Genomic DNA, 19,016 nt, shown 5'->3' with positions numbered 1-19,016 from the left:
TTGGTGTGAGGGGCTCACATCAGCCAGGGGGCTGCAGGCAGACAACCCACTGCCCAGTGGGAGACATGGGGCTGGGAAAGAGGAGGAGCAGCCCTGGGTAAGGCTGAGCCCAAGGAACTGAGATTAGGGTTGGTGGTCAGTGTGCACAAGCCTTGTTGCCTTTGCGTGGATCCTGCCCGGGGTGCCACCACCAGCCTCAGAGCACCCAATGTGAAACCCAATGCAGTAATGGGATATTGCCCTGAAATAGCTGGTGGCTGGGGGCTCTCTGAAGTGCTTACTACAGAGAAAAGGAGTCAAGGTTTGGGAAAGGGAAAGAAGCAGGTTGAGCATGCCCAATTGCATACAGATCACAGAATTGTAGGGGTTGGAATGAGCCTCTGGGGATCATCAAGTCCAAGACCTTCATGAAAAACACAGGATGAATGACCTGACTCTAGAGGACGATGTCAGGCTGCTGAAGGACAAGGGCAACCTGTGCAGGGGAGACCATGCCTCTGAACGGTGCTGAGGAGCCTCTCCCCAGAATCATACATTGCTCACTCCTCCGACATCCACATGCTCGCAGGGTGGAAATCCGCAGTGGAAGCCGAATGGGAGGGGGTGAGAGACTGGCACACGGCAGGAGCAGCGCACGCACTGTTGCACGTGCCAAGGAATGAGGCCAGGTGGGTGACGTTTGTGGATCACACTGCTTGCCGTCCTGCTAGCGGAGGGACTGAGGGATGCTGCTCAGGGATGTGCACGGGGAGGTGCCTTCTGCTCGTGGAAAAATGGGAGGTGTCAGTGCCACTGCAGCTCGCAAACGTGAGCATGCACAGGAGGGCATCCACACCTCTCTGAGAAAAGGGAGGGGTGGGAGTGGGGAATAGAACAGGCTGGGCTCTGCGCGGGAAGACAGGGGCGAAAAGAATATCCACCAGATGCTGATGAGCACTGCTGAGCCCTATGTTTGCTACTGGGATGACACTCTTGTAGTATAGTGGGAACGGGAAGGGTAATGTCACTGGAGGGGGAGCACCGACCCCCGCTACCACTGGGTGCTGCAGATCCCAAGTGCTGCCAGGTCTACACCCTGGAGGGAGTCCTGGAGATGCTGAGCAGATATACCGTGTGTTTTAATGAACACAGGGCCAATACCTGGCGGGGCAGCGGGGACAAAGCCTCATTTTGCATTTGAGGCACAGTGGCCGAAGGGATTTGCCGGTTCCATCACCCTGTGAGCACAGCGTGAGCAAACAGTTGGACTATCAGGAGGAGATTCTGATTTCACGGTCCAACAGAGATGCATGAAAACTTCCAGAATCGGTGCAAGGGAGAGATTTGTACAGGTTGTTTTTCAAAAGGAGATAATAGTAGCAGTTCTGCTCCTTATAGCTCAGTAGAAAATGAATGTATAGCATTGGGAGAAACAGCAGCAAACCTGCTTGAAAGAGAAGCTCCAAACCAGCCAGGTAGAGACCTCAGAAGCATCTGTGATTCGAGATGTCTAAGATCAACAACTGACCCTTTGAAGGAAGCTATTAATCATCATTAAGGAGGCTGACGTCCCAGAGAACCAAGGGGCAAAGCAGCCCAAGTGTTGAGCCTCACTGAATGGGTCAGCAAAGGGAAAATAGGGCTGGGGGGAGGATAAATACATGTGGGCACTGGGGAGTGCCAGAGGAGAGCAGCCCAAGCATGGCAAGGCTGATGGAGGCAATGGGGAACAATACTGGCAAATCACTGTCTCCAGGAGTGCAAGATGTTTGCTTTCTCTCCCTGGTGTGTCTCTGTGGGTGCCCCTCCTGTGTGGCTAATGAGCAGCCAGACACAGAATCCGCAATTTCTTTGGCTTTTATTCATTTTCCTTCTAGATAATAATAAGCCTCGCTTTTGTCAAGATCCCTGTTGTCTGGGTAATTTCATCTGGAGATCCTCAAGGAACAGAGACCTCCCTACCTCTCAAAGTGTAATATCTTGGTTTTAGCTGGCATATTTTCAAGCAATAACTTATACAGCAGAAGAAAAGATTACTTATATTTAATTGGTATTATACTAATTACTAGCAAAATACATCAGGCAAATATCACATCTACTCACTCTCTGTCATTTTACGTTCCTTACTCCATCTTGTCTCTCCCCAGCAGCCATAAAACACCACAACATGCTGTTCTGACACATCCCTGAGCGAAGACCAGATCCTAATTTTCTCCTTGCTCTCACTGCCTCCTGGCTTGTTCGTTTCTGAGCAAGGTGTTGTAAAGCAGACACAGCCATATAACTGATTGAGAACTGCTGCTTTTATGAACTCATGTCTGTGCAGCCTTAGCACCCCGCCTCACCCAATGGGTTGATGGCCATCCACGTAAGAACATTTCACCATTTACAACCTGAACGAGTAAATGACCACCGACAGCCTGAACCAGAGGCACACGTCCTCTCACACACGCGGACCAGCCAAGCTGCTTCTTTCCTGACACGCTGCATTCTTGCTTGTTGCCCTAAATGGTTTTAAGTGCAGTCAGTTCAGCCAGGTCTCACCCTCCAGTAATGGCCCTGGGTATAAATCCCAGCTGCTCCAAGGACTGTCACCAGCACAATCCTCGTCACCAAGGTTGTTTCTGCAGATGGTCTGCCTTTACCCAGTGCTGAGCATCTCTGCCAGACAGAGCCTGGGCACAGCGTGGGGTGAGCCTCATGGAGGAGCCTTTCCCAATGAGCAGGATGGGTGAGATCACCCCAACCAAGAGAGTTCAGCCCAAAGAATGTGAGCTGTGCCATGCCCGTTGGCTCCAAGGCCCAAGAACAAACTCTGGCTCTTTGTATTCAGCAGTAGGGGCAGTAGGTAGGACTTGGTGTCCACCAGAGCTTGGGCATCAGCAACAGGACCCAAGGGAATGGCAAGGAGCTGCATCAGGAGTGGGTCAGGCTTGGTGTTAGGAAGGAATTCTGCACCAGAGGGCAGCGGGCGCGGAACAAACACCCAGGGCAGTGGGCACAGCCCTGAGCTGCCACAGCTCAAGGAGTGATTGGATAACATTCTAAGACATACAGTTTGGGTTTTGGGTGGTGCAGTGTGGAGCCAGGAGTTAAGACTTGATGATCCCTATCAATCCCTTCCAACAGGGTGTATTCTATGGTCCTATGGTTCTATGAACTGCAGTTCTCCCTTCCCATGAGGAGCTCGCCTGGATGCCTACCTGTGCGACCTGGTGTAGGGAACCTGTTTTGGCAGGGGGGTTGGACTCGATGATCTCTGGAGGTCCCTTCAGAGGGGAAGGGACCCCTACAATTCTGTGATTCTGTGATTCATCTGAAGGCCACTGCAGGTTACCTAGGAAGCCCCATAACCCAGTGCAAGTGCACAGCCTGTCCTCCGTCTCCTGATGGAGATACACCCGGATGCATCTACCAATGAACAGGGATCCCACCCACCATGAAGAACACTGGGGGACCCGATGCACAGTTGACTGCAGAGCACTTGCTGTCCTGCTTGGACCACGGAGAGGGATGAGGAGGTGAAGAGGGAGCCCAGGTGTGACCACATAGCCCTGGGAGCAAGGACTGATTGCTCCGCTGCTCCTATAGGAAGCCCTGAGCAAATGGCAGGGCTGCATCAGCACACACTAAACGAGCCCTAGATCCTGCCAGGGAGCCTGGGCTCCCTGAGAGGAAGGCAAATGCGGGGGCTGATACGGTTAGATAACCTCTGAGTCAAAGCGGCCTATCCTTGGTAGCTCTCGCCAGATGCCATGACTAATGTTAGATTTATGGAGTGTCCTCTCTGCAAGTAAAGCGAAGTGCTAGCGTTACAACCACTTAATGGAGGTGACTTCAAATCAGGATGGATGAGAGCTTGTGGGAAGGAGACAGGAAGAGAGATTCATTGATAGTGTGAGTACAAAGGATAAAATCCTAGGGAAGAGCGAACAACTGAGACTGACATTTGACCTGTCTCAATAGCAAAGCTCGCATTGATTTCGCTGGGGACAGGAATGAATCCCTTATCGTCTATCTCACGCCGACAAGAGGGATTTTCCATCTGAGGGATCTGCAGCTGACCAATCCTTCAAACTCAGGCACATGCTATTTTTATGAGAAAAAAATGCAGTGTGAAGTCCTCGAGAAGCTCAAATGGGAGACTTCATAAGCTTCTCGGGCATTAAGTTTAAATCCCATACTAATGCAGGTCCCCTTGCATGGGAGGAGGCACTGGCAGGTTTATAGAGACATTCAGGTGCTCTCGGAGGCAGATAAAGGGGAAATAACCGAGCTAGATCATAGAGGAGCTGGAAACGACCTGTCAAATTACTTCAAAAGGAGCTTTCTAAAGGAGCAGCTCTTTGAAAACAACAAATAGTCTGGGACCGCTGAGGGATCTAAGTTGTCTATTGCTTTTACTCTTGGTTGCTTATTCTGCCTTAGACGTTCTGGATCTGAACGCCAACCTCTGGCTGCTCGTGGTCCCCCTGCAGGTCCTGCTCCCGGTGGAGTCAGGATGGGAAAATTGCTTGGACGGATCTGGCAAAAAGAAACAGTGACCAAGCAAAACTTCAGCCTGCCCCGCTCCCCGATCCAGTCTGAATGCTGCCAGGCAGCTGTGCTGACATGGCAGAGCTTGTGACACAGGGACAGGGATGAGCAAAGCACGGTGGAGGAGGGTGCTGCCTGTGCTGGCATTCTTGAGAACAGCACGCAGGGCACCAAAATGCTCCCAGCTCAACTGCTGCCTCCCACGGACGGCTCTTGGGCTGCTGCAACTGTTCCAGAGCACTGCCCAGCAGCAGGACCAAGCCTGGGGGCTCAAGCCCTGCTCTAATGCCTATTTTTAAGCCTGAAGTTGCTTTGCCCAACCCGTCGTTCTGAGCAAGGCAGCAGGAGGAAGAAGGGGCCCAACCCTCCGTCTGAAAGCTGCTTCCAGTAACCAAGTCTGGTGACCTTGCGTTGAACCCACAAATAGCTTGGGGATGACGACCTATTCTTTGGCAAATAGGCTTTGTACCAAACCAAAGAAAGGGTGCTCAGACATGGTGCAGATAAGAATAGCTGTTGATGACCATTATGCTTAGGCATCTGCAGCCATTGCCAGGCAATGGCAAAAAAAAAAAAAAAAACAAAAAAAAAACCCAACCCCATGTAATTACAGTGCAGGCTGACAGCAGTAGCCTACACATCACAGCACCCTGCAGCTCTGCTTGTAACCACAGTATGAAGGTGAAGATCTCTCTGATTTAATGCCACAGCGCTGAGACTCAGCTTCAACCCTGCTGAGATGCAGTGGTGGAGGAAAGCATTCCTGCCCTAAAGGTGATGGAGTGAGGACCTCAAATATTGCAAGCATCAGTATGTGCAGGAACCATATGTGGTATCTTAAAGATAAGGAAGGAAAACGAAGTCAAACTGAAGATGGAGGGGCCCTTTTAGAGGCAAACTCCTTACTCCTGAAGACTGGGGCCAAATGTTTAGGAGCAATGAAGACTACCAGCCTTCCTCCCTCAACCCCAGCTGACCACCAAGAAGACCCTCAGGGGTGACTGCGCACGCTCTAAGGGGGAGGGTCTTTCGTTAATCAGTTCTAAGAAAACAACAGTGAGTTCGAGAAAATATTTAACATATGCATGAAATTCTGGGTAAAAACAGGAGTATGTATGAGCACAACCAATAACTGTAATCTGCAAAGGAGCCAAGGTGTAGGCATTGGGCAGAACGACCCCTTCTGTGCGCTGCAATAAAGGAATACCTGCTTGACACGACTTGATGTGTTGTGTTAATCTACCATTGTTCTCAGCATCACTGGGAAACTGAAATCCTCCTTTGCCTGGGACAGCAAAATTTTTCTCCCCTTCAAAAGCTCATTTATAATTCCCAGATAAAAGCGCTCTCTCCTCCCTCCCTTTCGCAGAAGGAGCCCATGAGAAAAGTCACAGCAGAAACTGCCAAGTTTGGTGGTTCCAAAGCCACTCTTCTTTGTTTTTACCTTTTGGTTTTAAAATGTAAAGTTTTAAAATGCTTCCAAACAGAAGAAAGAATAGAGATTAAGAAAACTGACAGCATTTTCTCCACCTGATACTTTCAGAGCAGGAGGAATGTGAACATAAGGGAAGGGAGATGGTGCTCTGTTTTTTCCCATCATCTTGCCACAAACAGCAAGAGGGAAAGCAGGATGCCACATCCCAGCACAGGGCTGAAAGGAAGAGCAAAAACCTAAGGAGCCCTATTTCAAATGGAGGAGCTGTAAATACAGCCACAGGGACCTATCTATCCTATGAAGGAAGGCATCTTCCTATAGAAATATGGAACTTTCTGCCTCTGGGGCACTGACACACAGAGATCATTCTACCCAAATTCTTCATAAGCTGCAGTCACAGTTGAGGGATAGAAAGGGTGAATAAAGCCACCAGAATCCAAGAGGGAAACGGGAAATGTGGCTCCTTCAAATAAATAATGCCTCTAGAGAGGTCTGGAATCTGCCAAGGATCTTTGGAGAACTTCAGGACAATCTTACATGTACATCAACACATAATCCTGGGAGACAAAGAAGAGAATGTCAAATGAATTATTAAAGCTATTTTGGACAGCCTCTGAAGCAAGTGGCTTACTCGTTAGAAGGTCTTGGGAGGATTAGAGGCATTCTCTCTAGCTGGTAGACATGTATTTGTTACTGAGTCTGAGGCAGAAAAACAGCTGTACCCTGTTCACCTCAGTACAATTAAGGAAGGTGACATGGCTGACGTGTCATGCCACAGCAACCCTGACCTCAGTGACTTTTGTAAGAGACATTTTACCCAGACGCACTGCTGGAAAACAGGGAAAGGAGGAAATAAAGGTGAGAACGAGTTTGAAATTATGTCTCTGACAGAGATGGCATGTTGAAACCAAGATGGTGCAATCCATGGCCATTTGCAGTCTCTCAGATGCTGTTTCTCATGATAAGAATCTTTTCTCATGTTGCCCTTCAGTAGCTATTAGGAAAATCAGAACCTGTCTTCTGGGATGAACCGACATTAAGTGAGGAAAGCAGAGAAGCTCAGATTTCTTATGAAGACATACAGATGTCTGTGGACTTGAGGGCCACTGAGAAACACAGCAGTAATTTGTAGAAGTAGGTGAGATGGGGAAGATGGTGAGGCACTGGAACAAGCTGCCCAGAGATGCAGTGGATGTCCCATCCTTGGAGACATTCAAGGTCAGGCTGGATGGGGCTCATTGCAGAGAGTTGGACTGGATTACCTTTAAAGGTCTCTTCCAACTCAAACAATTCTGTGATTACAGAGATCATTTTGCCTACCCTAAACAAGAACAGGGTCTGGAAACCGCTAGTAATGATGACACATCTACAATAAATAATTCCAGCCCTGATGAGTTATAAAAGAAAAGGCTACAGTTTAATAAAGCAAAAAACAAAATCCCACCACGTCTCACCACCTTCTCTTGGTGCTGAGTCCAAGCAGTAGCCAGACCCAAGCCAACAGTCAACACAGGTGATCTCAGGCAGTCAGAGGGGGATGCTGACATGGGGACGTAGTGCCAGCCAGAGAACCATGTTTCCTTATTGTCCACCCATATCCCCATCTTCCTCCAGCAAGGTGAGATTTCTCTTTAAGAGGTCTGTACTGGCATCCTGTCCAGTGCTTGGGAGCAACACTGCACCAGCCAGAATACCACAGCAAGGAGGGGAGTCTGGGCAAAGCATTCCTCTGCAACAAAGCAAAAATGCTGCAGGGTATGTTTGAGAAGAAAAAAAATATCCGCAGACTGAACATGTGCCTGAAAGTCTTTCTGCAAGACAAAAGGGACATTTAAAGATAATGCAAAAAAGAAGAATAGGTTTTTAGATCTAGAGACTTCATTCTGGCAGATCTGTGTTGGAGGAGACAAAATAATTTTTTCGTCCCAGCTGCTGGCGGGGAGGAACGGAACAATAATAGTGAGGAGCTTAAAGAGAAGCTTATAACCAAGCTGAAACTAAGTAGGAGATGTGAGATAGCAGCTGCCCGGTGCTGCAAAGTCATTTTGTCACCAGGAGCATAGTGATGGGAGGGCTCCCCTGGGCTGCCCACCTCCACCCAGGGCAGTTCTTGTGCCCAGCCCAGTGCTAGCCACAGGCAGCTCGGTTTGCAAGCAAAGGGCACACGTGACTGGTGCAAGACTATAGCATAAGTGCCAGCAGCCATATCATATCTGTGCTTGGTGGAGATGCGGATGCTGCTGGCGAGCTGTGGGCTATCATCTGGACACATCCACACTGATAGAAGGTTGTTGGCAAATGGGAGGTCATGCAGAGACAAAAATGATAGGAAAGGAAGGAGGACATGAGCTACATTCAGAAGTGAAGCAGGAGGATAAGTCTCCCAGGCAGCCCTTGGAAGGGTTGCCAAAACGCAGCGCGCACAGCCAAGCCCTGCCAGATGTTGCTGCTGCCCAGGAGCAGGGCTGCAGGTCTGTGGTGGCACTGGGAGCAGATGGCAGCAGCTGGGAGGAGCTCAAGGAAAGGTGGGAGGGAAGGTGGCTGCCAAAACGCCTTGACTCAGCTCTGCTCATGGGAAGAGACTTCACTTGGCTTCTGAGTCTATCAAAGAGAACTTTAAGCATTGACTTGCTTGCGTGTGACCTACCAGCACGTATGAAGTGGAACATCTTCTGACATTATCAAGTTCAATGAGAAGAATTGGAAGCTAGGGGTGCTCAAGTGGAATTCAAATGCAGGTTTGTGAAATTGGGTCAGAGAAGACCTACATCTTCACCAGCTACCACAGCTGGATCTGCTCCCAGAGAGCTGCCGCTCAGCCCCAGCCAGACACACAGTGCACAGGGTAGAATTTTATGACCCGTGTCACAAAGGGGGTCAGATGAGCTGCTCCTCCTGGCTTCTCAACACATCAGTTCGCCAATCTTCCTCAAAACAAGGGGAAATTGGGGCTGAGAGGGCTTTCTCTATTAAGTCCAGCAGCCAAACCCATGAAACGCTACCTCAGCTCACTCCCTGAAGAGCCATGCTGATGCGTACAAAGGAGGCAGGAGACCTTGAGAAAAAAAGGCTGGTCTTGTTGGAAAAGCCTGTAGCTGTGAACCAAGTGAGAGGTTTTTGCATCCATCCCTGTCTCAGCCTCTCAATGATGCACTGCTCTCGCCTCATGCGTCAGCAGCTGCCCAGAGGCATCCGGGGCTTTGCCCTCTGCCCACAGCTGGGCTGCTGCTTGGTGGCATCAGGATCCTGCAGCAGCACTCGCCCTCCAAGCATTGGATGCCTGAACACTGCCTGTTCATCTGCCCAAAGCCAGCAAGCAGCTCAGAAAATTCAGATTATCCTTTCCCATTTCATTCCCCACCCATGGTGGGGCTGCCTCCCTGGAAGGGGAGCCGTAAGATGGGCTCATTAACATCTGTGAAGTACAGATACTGCTGCACTAAGTGCATTGCAAAAGCTCATGGGATGGTTGTTAATTACATATTCAGTGTGGGGTTGTAATGGCATGCATTAAGAGTGGCATGGGGTCCCCACTTTAAATAATGGGGATGAAACAAATTAAACATTTGCCCCTGTTTTGTGGGCTGAAGAATGCAGCTCAGGAATATTTTAACCACTGTGCTGTCATCTCAAGTACCTCCACACCACAGAGGAGCAGAATGAAACAGCCTTCACATAGCAACTCCTAATTTCCTAAAAGCCTTTATGTAACATTCTCCAAATTGCACAGCTTGGTATAGCGATCCCACTAAATTTTTACCAGAGGAGAAAGACATACCAGCACTTGCATTACCCAACCTCTGCATACACTGCAATGTGGAAGACCCTTTGCAGAGCATGACCACTCCCAGGCTCCCCAGCAGAGCCTCTCTTAATTGGGCGGTGGGTGCAAATGTCTCCAGTAAAGGCAACTGGTGGACAAGTGGGAGATTAAGCTCAGAAACCTCACAGGAGCAGATAGCAGCATGGCAAAACGCTGGGGAGGAAGCAGTGGGCAGCTAGGTGAAATACCAGGGATGACAAATGCCTGGGATGACTGTGGAGCTGGTGCGTCAGTGCCAAGATACTGGAGGAGTCTTCATCAGTAAGATCGTAATTCCTCCTGAAAAGGACCTGGCTCAGCCCCTGCAATAGAGCATTTTACTGCAGTCTGCACAGTAAAAGGTGTCCAAAAAAGGAGGACACTGATATGTGTGTTAATCAAGTGAAGAACCATCTACAAAGAAAAGGCATGGATCTGTCTTCCAGTTGAGGAGCTATAAATAGCCTTGCATACTTGCTTATCAGATTGGTTCGGCTGCAGGGATAATCTCCTGGAGAAAGCAATGGAAGCCCTGTTATGTTGGATATTTATAACTAGATGAAAGCCTAGAAAATGCACAGTCGTGTCAATCTTGCGCTCGTGCCGCAAGATAGGGTGTGTGGGATCCAATTAGTCTCTTCAGTTTAATATAAGGTCAAGAATGGCTCCGTCTTTCCAGCTCCACAAGAACGAAGCAGGGTCTCTTGAAGCACTCTGAGTGGCAACAGAAGCATGGTGAGATATTCCCGTAGGGTCACAGTGGTCACAGAGCTCTCTAGTAGGGTGACATCACCCTCCCTGCACAAACAAGGCATGTCCCCATGCCGCTGACAGATCCGGAATGCAATGGGAAATATGGCCCCAATGGACCAACCCAACGCAACCAGAAAGTTGTGATCCCCAAACAACGTGTCCTGGCTCCTGAGTCCCCTTATTGCCCGCTTAAAGCATCACAGCCCTCACCCCCAGCCCCACAAGTTCACTGAACTGCCATTGCCAGATAATCTGCAGAGCACCAGGGTGATGGAGTTAATGCCAGTAGATCCCCCAAGCTGTGCCCCGCCGCGGCCTCGGCTCTCACTGGATTTTATGTAGGTCGGGGCGGGTGCTGGAGGCAGCAGGACGCCCAGCAGCTGCCATGGGAGGGGAACTGGGCTGGGGGCAGTGAACAGAACGGGGGCTCCAGCACACCATTATCCTGTGTGCACCCAAAGAACTGCGAGGTTCTGTGGGTGCGAGGTGACTTCTGTTCTACGCTGTGAGCACTTACAGCTCCTATGCAGTGGGAAAGCTGAATTTGTGGAGTGGGTTAGGGCCAGGGACTCCAAAGGTGCTTTGCCCCCACAGCAGCCCCTACTCTGTGCAGTATCCCCTGGCCTTAGAACCATAGAGCCATAGAATTTCTCCACTTGCAAGGGACCCAAGGGGATCACTGAGTCCAACCCCGGGCTCCAAAACCACCCAAAATCCAAAGCTTATGTCTGAGAGCATTATCCGAATGCTCCTTGGTCTCCAGCAGCTCAGAGCCCTGCCCACTGCCCTGAGCAGCCTGTTCCATGCCCACTGCTCTCTGGGGCAGAGCCTTCTCCTAACATTCAGCCAGACCTTCCCCTGATGCAGCTCCATGCCTTTCCCTCACCTCCTGCCCCTTTCACCAGAGAGCAGAGATCTGTGCCTTGTTTGGGTCTGCTCATCACATAACATCCTGGCAGGCAGGCAGTGAACACGCCAAGGACTGCAGAATGCCCTCCATCTCCTACTGCAGAATTTCCAGGTTCTCCTCTCTCACCTTCCTCCTCCTGCACTTTCTCTGAGTCATCTGCCACATTCATGAGCTCAAGATCCCCTCTCTCAGCTCCAACACCACTGCTCTGCTGTACCCAGCAGCACAGCCACATGCAGCTCCCTTCACACAAGACCTTTGTGCATTCTGCATGCACCTGGCTGGTACTTGAGGGCTCTTGACAAGTCCACTGCAGTCATCCTGCACCAGAAACCTCTCCATACTGCTTTTCCCAGTTGTCTGGCTTGTGCTCTTAGGAAGAAAGCTGACTGCACGACACTCTCAGGCAGGAGGGTGTCTCGTATTGCCAGAGCATCCAATGGATTTGGGAGCCCAGCCAGACCCAGCTGAAACTTGCCTTGCTTTGTTGGGCACAACATTATCCCAGGAACTAACCTGTGAAGAAGGAGAAGATGGACTGACAGACCTTCAGGCATCCAAGTTGCCCTGGGCCCCCTCTGTGCTGTAAGAGGGGAACCCAGCATGCTTCCCAGCTCCAAGATTTTCTGAACACTCTCAGCTTTGTCCCAAAGTCAAGGATGCTCCCAGAAGCAGGAGATTTCAGGAGGACCCTTAGCACTACCTTTCTCTACTCCAAGAGATTCCCCAGCAAGCTCCCCCTAAGTACAAGAGCACAGAAGACAGCAGGTAGAGGAAAATTGGCGTTATGTGCACAGCCAGAGCCAAGGCTGAAGAAGCAGCTGAAGCCGGCCAGAGAAGCTAGCTTGGGGCAGGGACTGCTTTGGGGCAGTCAGCAGGCAGCACGGAGGCAGCATGGGGACAACGACTAGGGGTGAAGTTGTGCCAGGGCAGAGGAAAGCCAGCATTGCTGTGGTGGGATGGCAGATGCCTCTGGTAGGGCTTTGTAGGATGGACTCAAGCAAGAGGTGACCTGAAGGGCCCTGCTGGAGTCCTTAGGATTACCATCACCCTGCTCCTGGGTCCTCAGCCCCATGCATTCCCTGTGCCACTAAACCTCTTCTCTGCTCTCCAGGGAAGCTTCACATCTCCAAGAGCTCAGCATGGAGCTGAGCACAACCCAATACCGCTGCCCTCTGCCTTTGGTTAGGCACCACAGGACCTTCTGTCCACAGTCTCACCATGGGCAGCCCCTCTGTGTGCTTATATCCACACTGCATCCTCAGAACAGCCTTTTGGGCCCCCTGTCATGCTGCTAGAACTGTCTCCTAGCCCTTCCACCTCCTGCTATCCCCTCAACTCTCCCCACCCCACCATGCCTTTGCTGCTCCTTTGCTTTTCGCCTCCCAGCCCTACCAAGCTGCATGTGGGAGCCCCATCTGACCAAGGCACAGAGTCTAAAGAGCCTTGGGTGCAGGGTCCCCATGGTGGGCACAGACACGGGTGCCGCCAGCACCTACCATTCTCAGGGTGCTCCATCTCCCCAATGCTGCCATCGGGCGTGGTGCGCTCATAGTGGTCCTCAGGCAGGGCCAGTGGCCCAATGCGGGGCCCCGATGATGATTTGCTGCTGGGAGTCTCCGACTCCTCCAGCCCGCTGTCATAGTAGCTGTGCTGGGAGGGGTCTTGTAGGTCCTGGGCCTGGCTGGCTGCAGAGAACGTCACTCGGCGATGAGGTAACTGTGGGAGGAGAGAAGAGAAGAGGTTTTCATTTGCTGGGTGGTTGACATAAAGCAGGGCGCATCAGAATTGACCCCACATTGAAGGCAGAGGGTCAGCAGGGAATACTGTTCAAGGGACCTTGTGCCCATCATCTCCTCTGGCCCCTGCCTCCTTTGCCACCAAGGAGGACACATAGTTTGTATATCACAGAATCGCTAAGGTTGGAAAAGAACACTAAGATCATGCAGTCCAACCATCAACCCTTCACCACCATACCACTAAACCGTGTCCCTCAGTGCCACAGTTCTCAGCCTACAGGCTCTAAACAGCCCCCATAAGTGCCGTGCTCTGAATTACGGGCTGGCCTCCACCCCAGCCTTCATGCGGTCTCCTTGCCCTCCACTTTGCACGCACCCTTGGTGCTCTTGGAGACCCATTTCCATCAAAAGCCTTTCTAATGGGATCAAGGCTCAGCACAAAGCCTCGGGTGACATCATTCCCACCTTACAGCCTGCAGCTCGTCGCCTCTCACTGTAAGAGATGCTCCATCATGGGTCACGATCGCTCCTTCTGTGTGCTCGTTAAACACTGCCAAGCCCTACTTCACGCTTGCTCTCCCTCATGTTATGGAAGAGCTGCTGCAAAGAGCCATTAAACTGCATCATCAGCCTCCTTCAAATCCTTCCAGAAAATCCCTCTTTGTCATGATTAGCGAGGAGTGGAAAGAGTAAGGCAAGTTCACAGGGCAAAACCAGGATGATGAGAACACAAACACCAAGAGAGAATGACACACAAAATCAACATCGCAAGGAGCTGCTCAATGGGACTGGGAAATGATGGGGAGGCAAAGAGCCAACACACTGAAAGTCAGCACCATTCAGGCTAAATTCCACTTTCACTGCAGTATTTACCAAGATGGAGTGGCAATCAGGCATCCCACACAGCCAGCACCAAGGAGGACAGGGAAGGAATCAAGCCTAACCAGGGGAAGGAACACACAGGGAGCATTTAAATGAGCTTGCTGCTTTTAGGTTGGTTGGACCTGATTAAATTCACCCCAGGTGCTTAGAGACCTGATTTAAGGAACTTCAGAGCTGTTAGGGCTTCTTCTTCTTTTTTTTTTTTTTTCTGCTTTCTTTTTTTTTTTTTCTTAAGATTTTTTACAGGTTGAGGGAAGCTCCAGAAAAGTGGAAGAGAGCTAAAATAGCGCCTGTCTTTAAAGACGAGAAAAAAGAAGATCTGGAGAATTATAAAACAGTTAGCTTAATTTCAGTTCCTGGAAAAATACTGAAACAGATAAAAGAACTCTTTGTAAGTACCTACAAGATAACAAGGAAATGAGTAACAGCCACGGTAGGTTTGTCACAAACAAACATGTCAAGGCATTGAACTTCTCCCTTTGAAAAGGCATCAGGCCTTGTGGATGGAGGAGGAGCAGTAAATGTTACAGCTTGGCTTTCGGAACTTTTCTGACACTATTTTAGATGGCATTCTCATGAGGAATGCAGGGAAGTGTTGTAGGTGCAGCGTAGTACTTCTCTGCTCTGCTAATACATCTCGCTGCGGGGTGGATGCAAAGCCTTTAGAAAGTCATATTCAGAAAGTAATTACTGGAGACAAGTCTTACAGGCGGGACGATGTTTCAAATGAAATTCTCCGGGTTTTGTCCCGCGTCCGTTGCTAGCCTGTATTTTCATTAACGGCTCGGATGACAAATGTGGAATATATCTGTCACATTTGCACACTTGGGAAAAATAATCACCACGAAAGCAGCAGGCTGGCTGAGGGATTGGGGGCTGCAGCAGATCATGGGTTGGCTATCTATCAGCTGTGTCAAAGCCTCACAAAAAACGCATCTATATTGGGATGCATAAGCAGGATATTTGTCTTGAAGTCACACTGTGCTTGGTGCCAGTAGGGCTTCAGAAGGATTGTAGAAATGCCATGTCCAATCTGGAACATCACATTCATTGAATCATAGAATCACTGAGGTTGGAAAAGATCTGCAATATCATCCAGTCCAACCGTCCACCTATCACCAATAGTTCTTACTAAAAGCCATGTGCCCCAGGGAGGCAGAGAGAAATAAGAAAATATCCTGATAAGCAGGGAAAGACTGAGGATAGAGGTCTGGGGAGGAGAAGGCAGAAGGTGTAAAGCTTATAGATCAGGGAATCATTACAGTTGGAAAAAATCTCCAAGGCCATTAAGTCCAGCCGTCAACCCATCCCCACCATGTGCCCATGTGCTGCATCTACACATTTCCTGAACACCTCCAGGAACAGTGACTCCACCACCTCCCTGGGCAGCCTGTGCCAATCCATTACCACTCTTTCTGAGAATAAATTGTTCCTAATATCCAACCTGAACCTCCCTGGGTACAACTTAAATACATCACCTCTCATCCTATTGCTGTCACCTGGGAGAAGAGGCGAATCTCCACCTTGCTACAATCTCCTTTCAGGGAGCTGCAGGGAGTGATAATATCTCCTCATAGCCTCCTCTTCTCCAGACTGAACCATCCTTTCTGCAAATGCTTTCTTCAAAGAGAGAATAGTGGGCTGCTCCTTCCTGCCATTAGCAGGATGGAATTGCCTCCACTCACAGGGAGGAAGATGGAGGTTTCCAGAGCAGAAGAAATACCTACGTAGGTTTGGCAAAGTGTAAGAAATCCCTAAAAGGGGAATGTGCCATGCAGGAGCAGCAACTCTGAGAGTCACAGAGCTGAGCTCCAGCTCTGGACCCAGCCTATGGCAGCTATCCTACCTCCCCAAACATCTGCTCCCCAGCAGCATCTTTTCCTACAGAACACCTCCATCAGGTACCACACCTGGCTGGTAGAGGAGCAAATCCAGCACTCCCAGCCCTGCTCCCTCATGCACACAGCACTGTGGGCTCAGAGACCCTCAGCCCCCCACAGTCCCCATCATGCTGGGATGAGATAATAGCAGCTTGTCTCTGGCTGAGGCTCCCCACCCGCACAGCCCTGTTCTGGACTCAGCACGGCAAGACACTGGCTCCGTTTGTCTGGCTCTGGCTTGCAGAAATTGGGTTTTGTCTGACCTCTCTCTGTGAGGTCAATGCGCCTTTCAGCAGCAGCGCTCCCTGTACAAGAAGCTGCTTGTGCAGTGCGACCGAGGCACCCCTCAACCTTCTCCTGCTGTTATACAAGCTGGCTTCTTCAAGCCCCAGCCACAAGCTGGGTTTTGAGCCAGCCACTCCATTTCATGGCCCTCCTCTTTGCTCACCCCATTTTTCCCTTTCTATCCCTGTAAGGTCGGTTGCATCTCAATGCTCCGCTCCTGCTACCACCTCCCAGTTCACACCGCTGGGTCAGAGCAGTGTGAGTGCCCAGCTGAGCTCCTCCTGCACTGCAATGCTCTGCAGGACATGCATGGGCATCCCTTGCTTCTCACCACACGGCTTTGCGTTAAGATGCGCTTTGTTTCCGCAGGCCCGCTTTACCAAGCAATCTGGATCGCTCTGCATGACTGCTCTGTCCTCATTGCAATCTCCCACTCCACCAAGCTCCGTGTCAGACGCACATTTCATCAGCGTTGATTTTGTATTTACTTCCAGCTCGCTGATTGAGGCACTGAGTGGCAGCGGGTGTGGACATGCTGCCAAAAGCTCCTCCAGAAGACCCCCTTCCACCAGGGACTTTCCAGCCTTTCTTCTCTATGCTGCTACTAAATCAGATCGTCACCTAGCCAGCAGTGCCCCACGTACAATGGAGAGTGTTAATTTCAAATAATAATGATAACAACAGAAGGCTTGATCAACTTGGCATCTTCGCCAAGGCTCCATCAGCCGCACATTGTCAAATAGACTCTGTGGGTCCTGGTGGTGGCCAGGACAGACTCGTGTTGGTGACACTGCCTGACCACCTCCTGTCATCACGTTGGCTGCCATCACTTGTGGTCCCCTCAGTGGGCTCCTAGCCCACAGCACGCCCCTCGTTGCTGCCCTGGCTCAAGGCATCATTCCAAATAGCGGTATTCAGAACTGCGCTATCCCAAATAGTGTTGTTGCAAAGAGGCTGTATTTTGAACACCTTTGTCACCTACCAGCTCATTGGCAGGTGCCACATCCTGCCTTGTTCTCAACCCAAATTGCCAGTGCGACTTACTGAGTACTTTTGCATTTTTTTGCATAATTAACAATTTGCAAATGACGATTTCTGGTACTGCCTCCTCCTAGCACTTTTTTTTTAAGTGTTCCTCATTGTATCCTGCTTGTCAAAACTGATATTCCCCCCACGGTTTTTTTTTTTGGTTTTTTTTGTTTTTTTAGCTTTCCTCGTCAATTTTCAACACTCCAAAACTACTCATTTCTACTAATTATTACACTCTCCCTCTCCCCCCCTTTTATCACTTTCCTGTTTCTCACTGCTCTCTCCACTCTGCATGGTGTAACCATGAGCCCTCACTGTTCATCCTCCCAGGATCCTCCCCCATCCTGCTGCTCCCCACCACTGATCCCCCTCCCCCCAGGACCCCCATGGCTGCTGGAAAGACCCAGGGCACTCTCTGCTCCTTCCCACCTCTTCCCTTGGATGTAAACCTCCCCAGCTCAAAGCAGGGCATGCACCAGGTTCATTCTGCTTCCCAACTGGGCCAATGCACTCATCAAAACCAGGAGCTGGGCTATAAGGGAGCAGGGCTTGGCGGCGCTGCGCTGGCTCCCCCTCAAAATGCACCCGTCCACCGTCATGCTGCAGCAGGGACCACAGGGCCAGAAATTACGCCTTGCACAAAAGGAACCTTAGAATCCACCCTAGGCACCCTTTTCCTGTGGGATTAGTGCCAGAGCAGTAGAAACGTCAGAATTGTTAACCCCTTCGCTGCCCCCTGAACGCCTGCAGCCTCCGAGCCTGCTGCCAACAGAGCTTGCTTCCCCGGCCACTGCCACAATGCAGCAACTCACAGGGCTGTGGAGAGACAGCCATGTCAGACCACGGTGCCCAGAATATCAAAATAAGTGACAAGGGAGCCATTGTGGCACAGGACTTGGCCAACTTCAGATGAATTCATGATGCTCCTGGAGCTGCACGGCATCCCCTCTTACTGTTATAATGAAGACGATGCCCAAAGCTACGCAGCTCCAACTTTTTTGTGTACGCAGGCTTTGCTGCATGTGGGAAATATTTAATCTGTTAGGGTCATGTTTGGAAGTTCCATGCAATGTGGTGCAGGCTCTGGAGTGGGGAATATTACAGCCTTGGAAACTAAATGGAGCCTCTAGGAAAGCAAGATGGGAACTGCCAAGTGCAGAGCAAGGCTTTAGCTTTTAGCTTGAGAGAAAAGGGCCCAAGCTGAGCTCGTGGCCATTGCAGCCAGCTGCCTTACAGCAGCAACGTGTGATTCTGCTGGGGTGTAAGGCTGGGCATGGAGCGGGCAGCACTTCTGCTGTTCTCATCTACCAGTCTGACCTCCTCTCATTTATTGGGGTCAGCTCCTCTGGTTAGCAATGGGCTGCCAGTTCTGCTCCACCTGATGTCCATGAGGTCCCATCTGATGGCACTGCTCTTCCCCAAATCCTTGAGTCCATCCCCATATCCCACTTTGCTTTCAGAACAGCCCTTTGGCAAGGGTTGCGAGGTTTGCTCCTGACGTCCCTTCAGCTCCTTTGCTGCAGACAAATGAGGCCCCAGAATGAACACAGGACAATAGGAAAGACATGAAGGGATCCATGTGGATCACACGATTTGGAAAGCACCCTCTCACCCCTCCTCGTGACTGCTCACACAGCTCCATCTCCAGCAATTAGCAAGTGCTGACCTTGCAGTCAGAGGAGAGGTGTTACAAGCCCTGCTGAAATAATGATAGCAGAACAGCCATCCCGAAATGGACATTGGATCCCGAGGCGCTATTTAATGAATAAGTCTGGGTAAAATGTGG

At 50.4% G+C, this 19,016-nt stretch overlaps 1 protein-coding gene across 3 annotated transcripts in view; it reads right to left on the bottom strand.

Annotated features, from left to right (window-relative positions):
* The window catches only part of PCDH1 (protocadherin 1), a 47,179-nt gene that overhangs the window by 9,969 nt on the left and 18,194 nt on the right, over window positions 1-19,016 (bottom strand). For all 3 annotated transcript variants that reach the window (XM_048960944.1, XM_048960943.1, XM_048960945.1), the window contains one exon: window positions 12,915-13,134. In XM_048960944.1, coding sequence (XP_048816901.1) covers window positions 12,915-13,134 — 220 coding nt within the window. The remainder of the gene's footprint in view (window positions 1-12,914; window positions 13,135-19,016) is intronic.

Source organism: Lagopus muta, chromosome 14, assembly GCF_023343835.1.
Source record: "Lagopus muta isolate bLagMut1 chromosome 14, bLagMut1 primary, whole genome shotgun sequence".
NCBI lineage: Eukaryota > Metazoa > Chordata > Aves > Galliformes > Phasianidae > Lagopus > Lagopus muta.
This window is presented reverse-complemented; position numbering and strand designations above follow the sequence as displayed.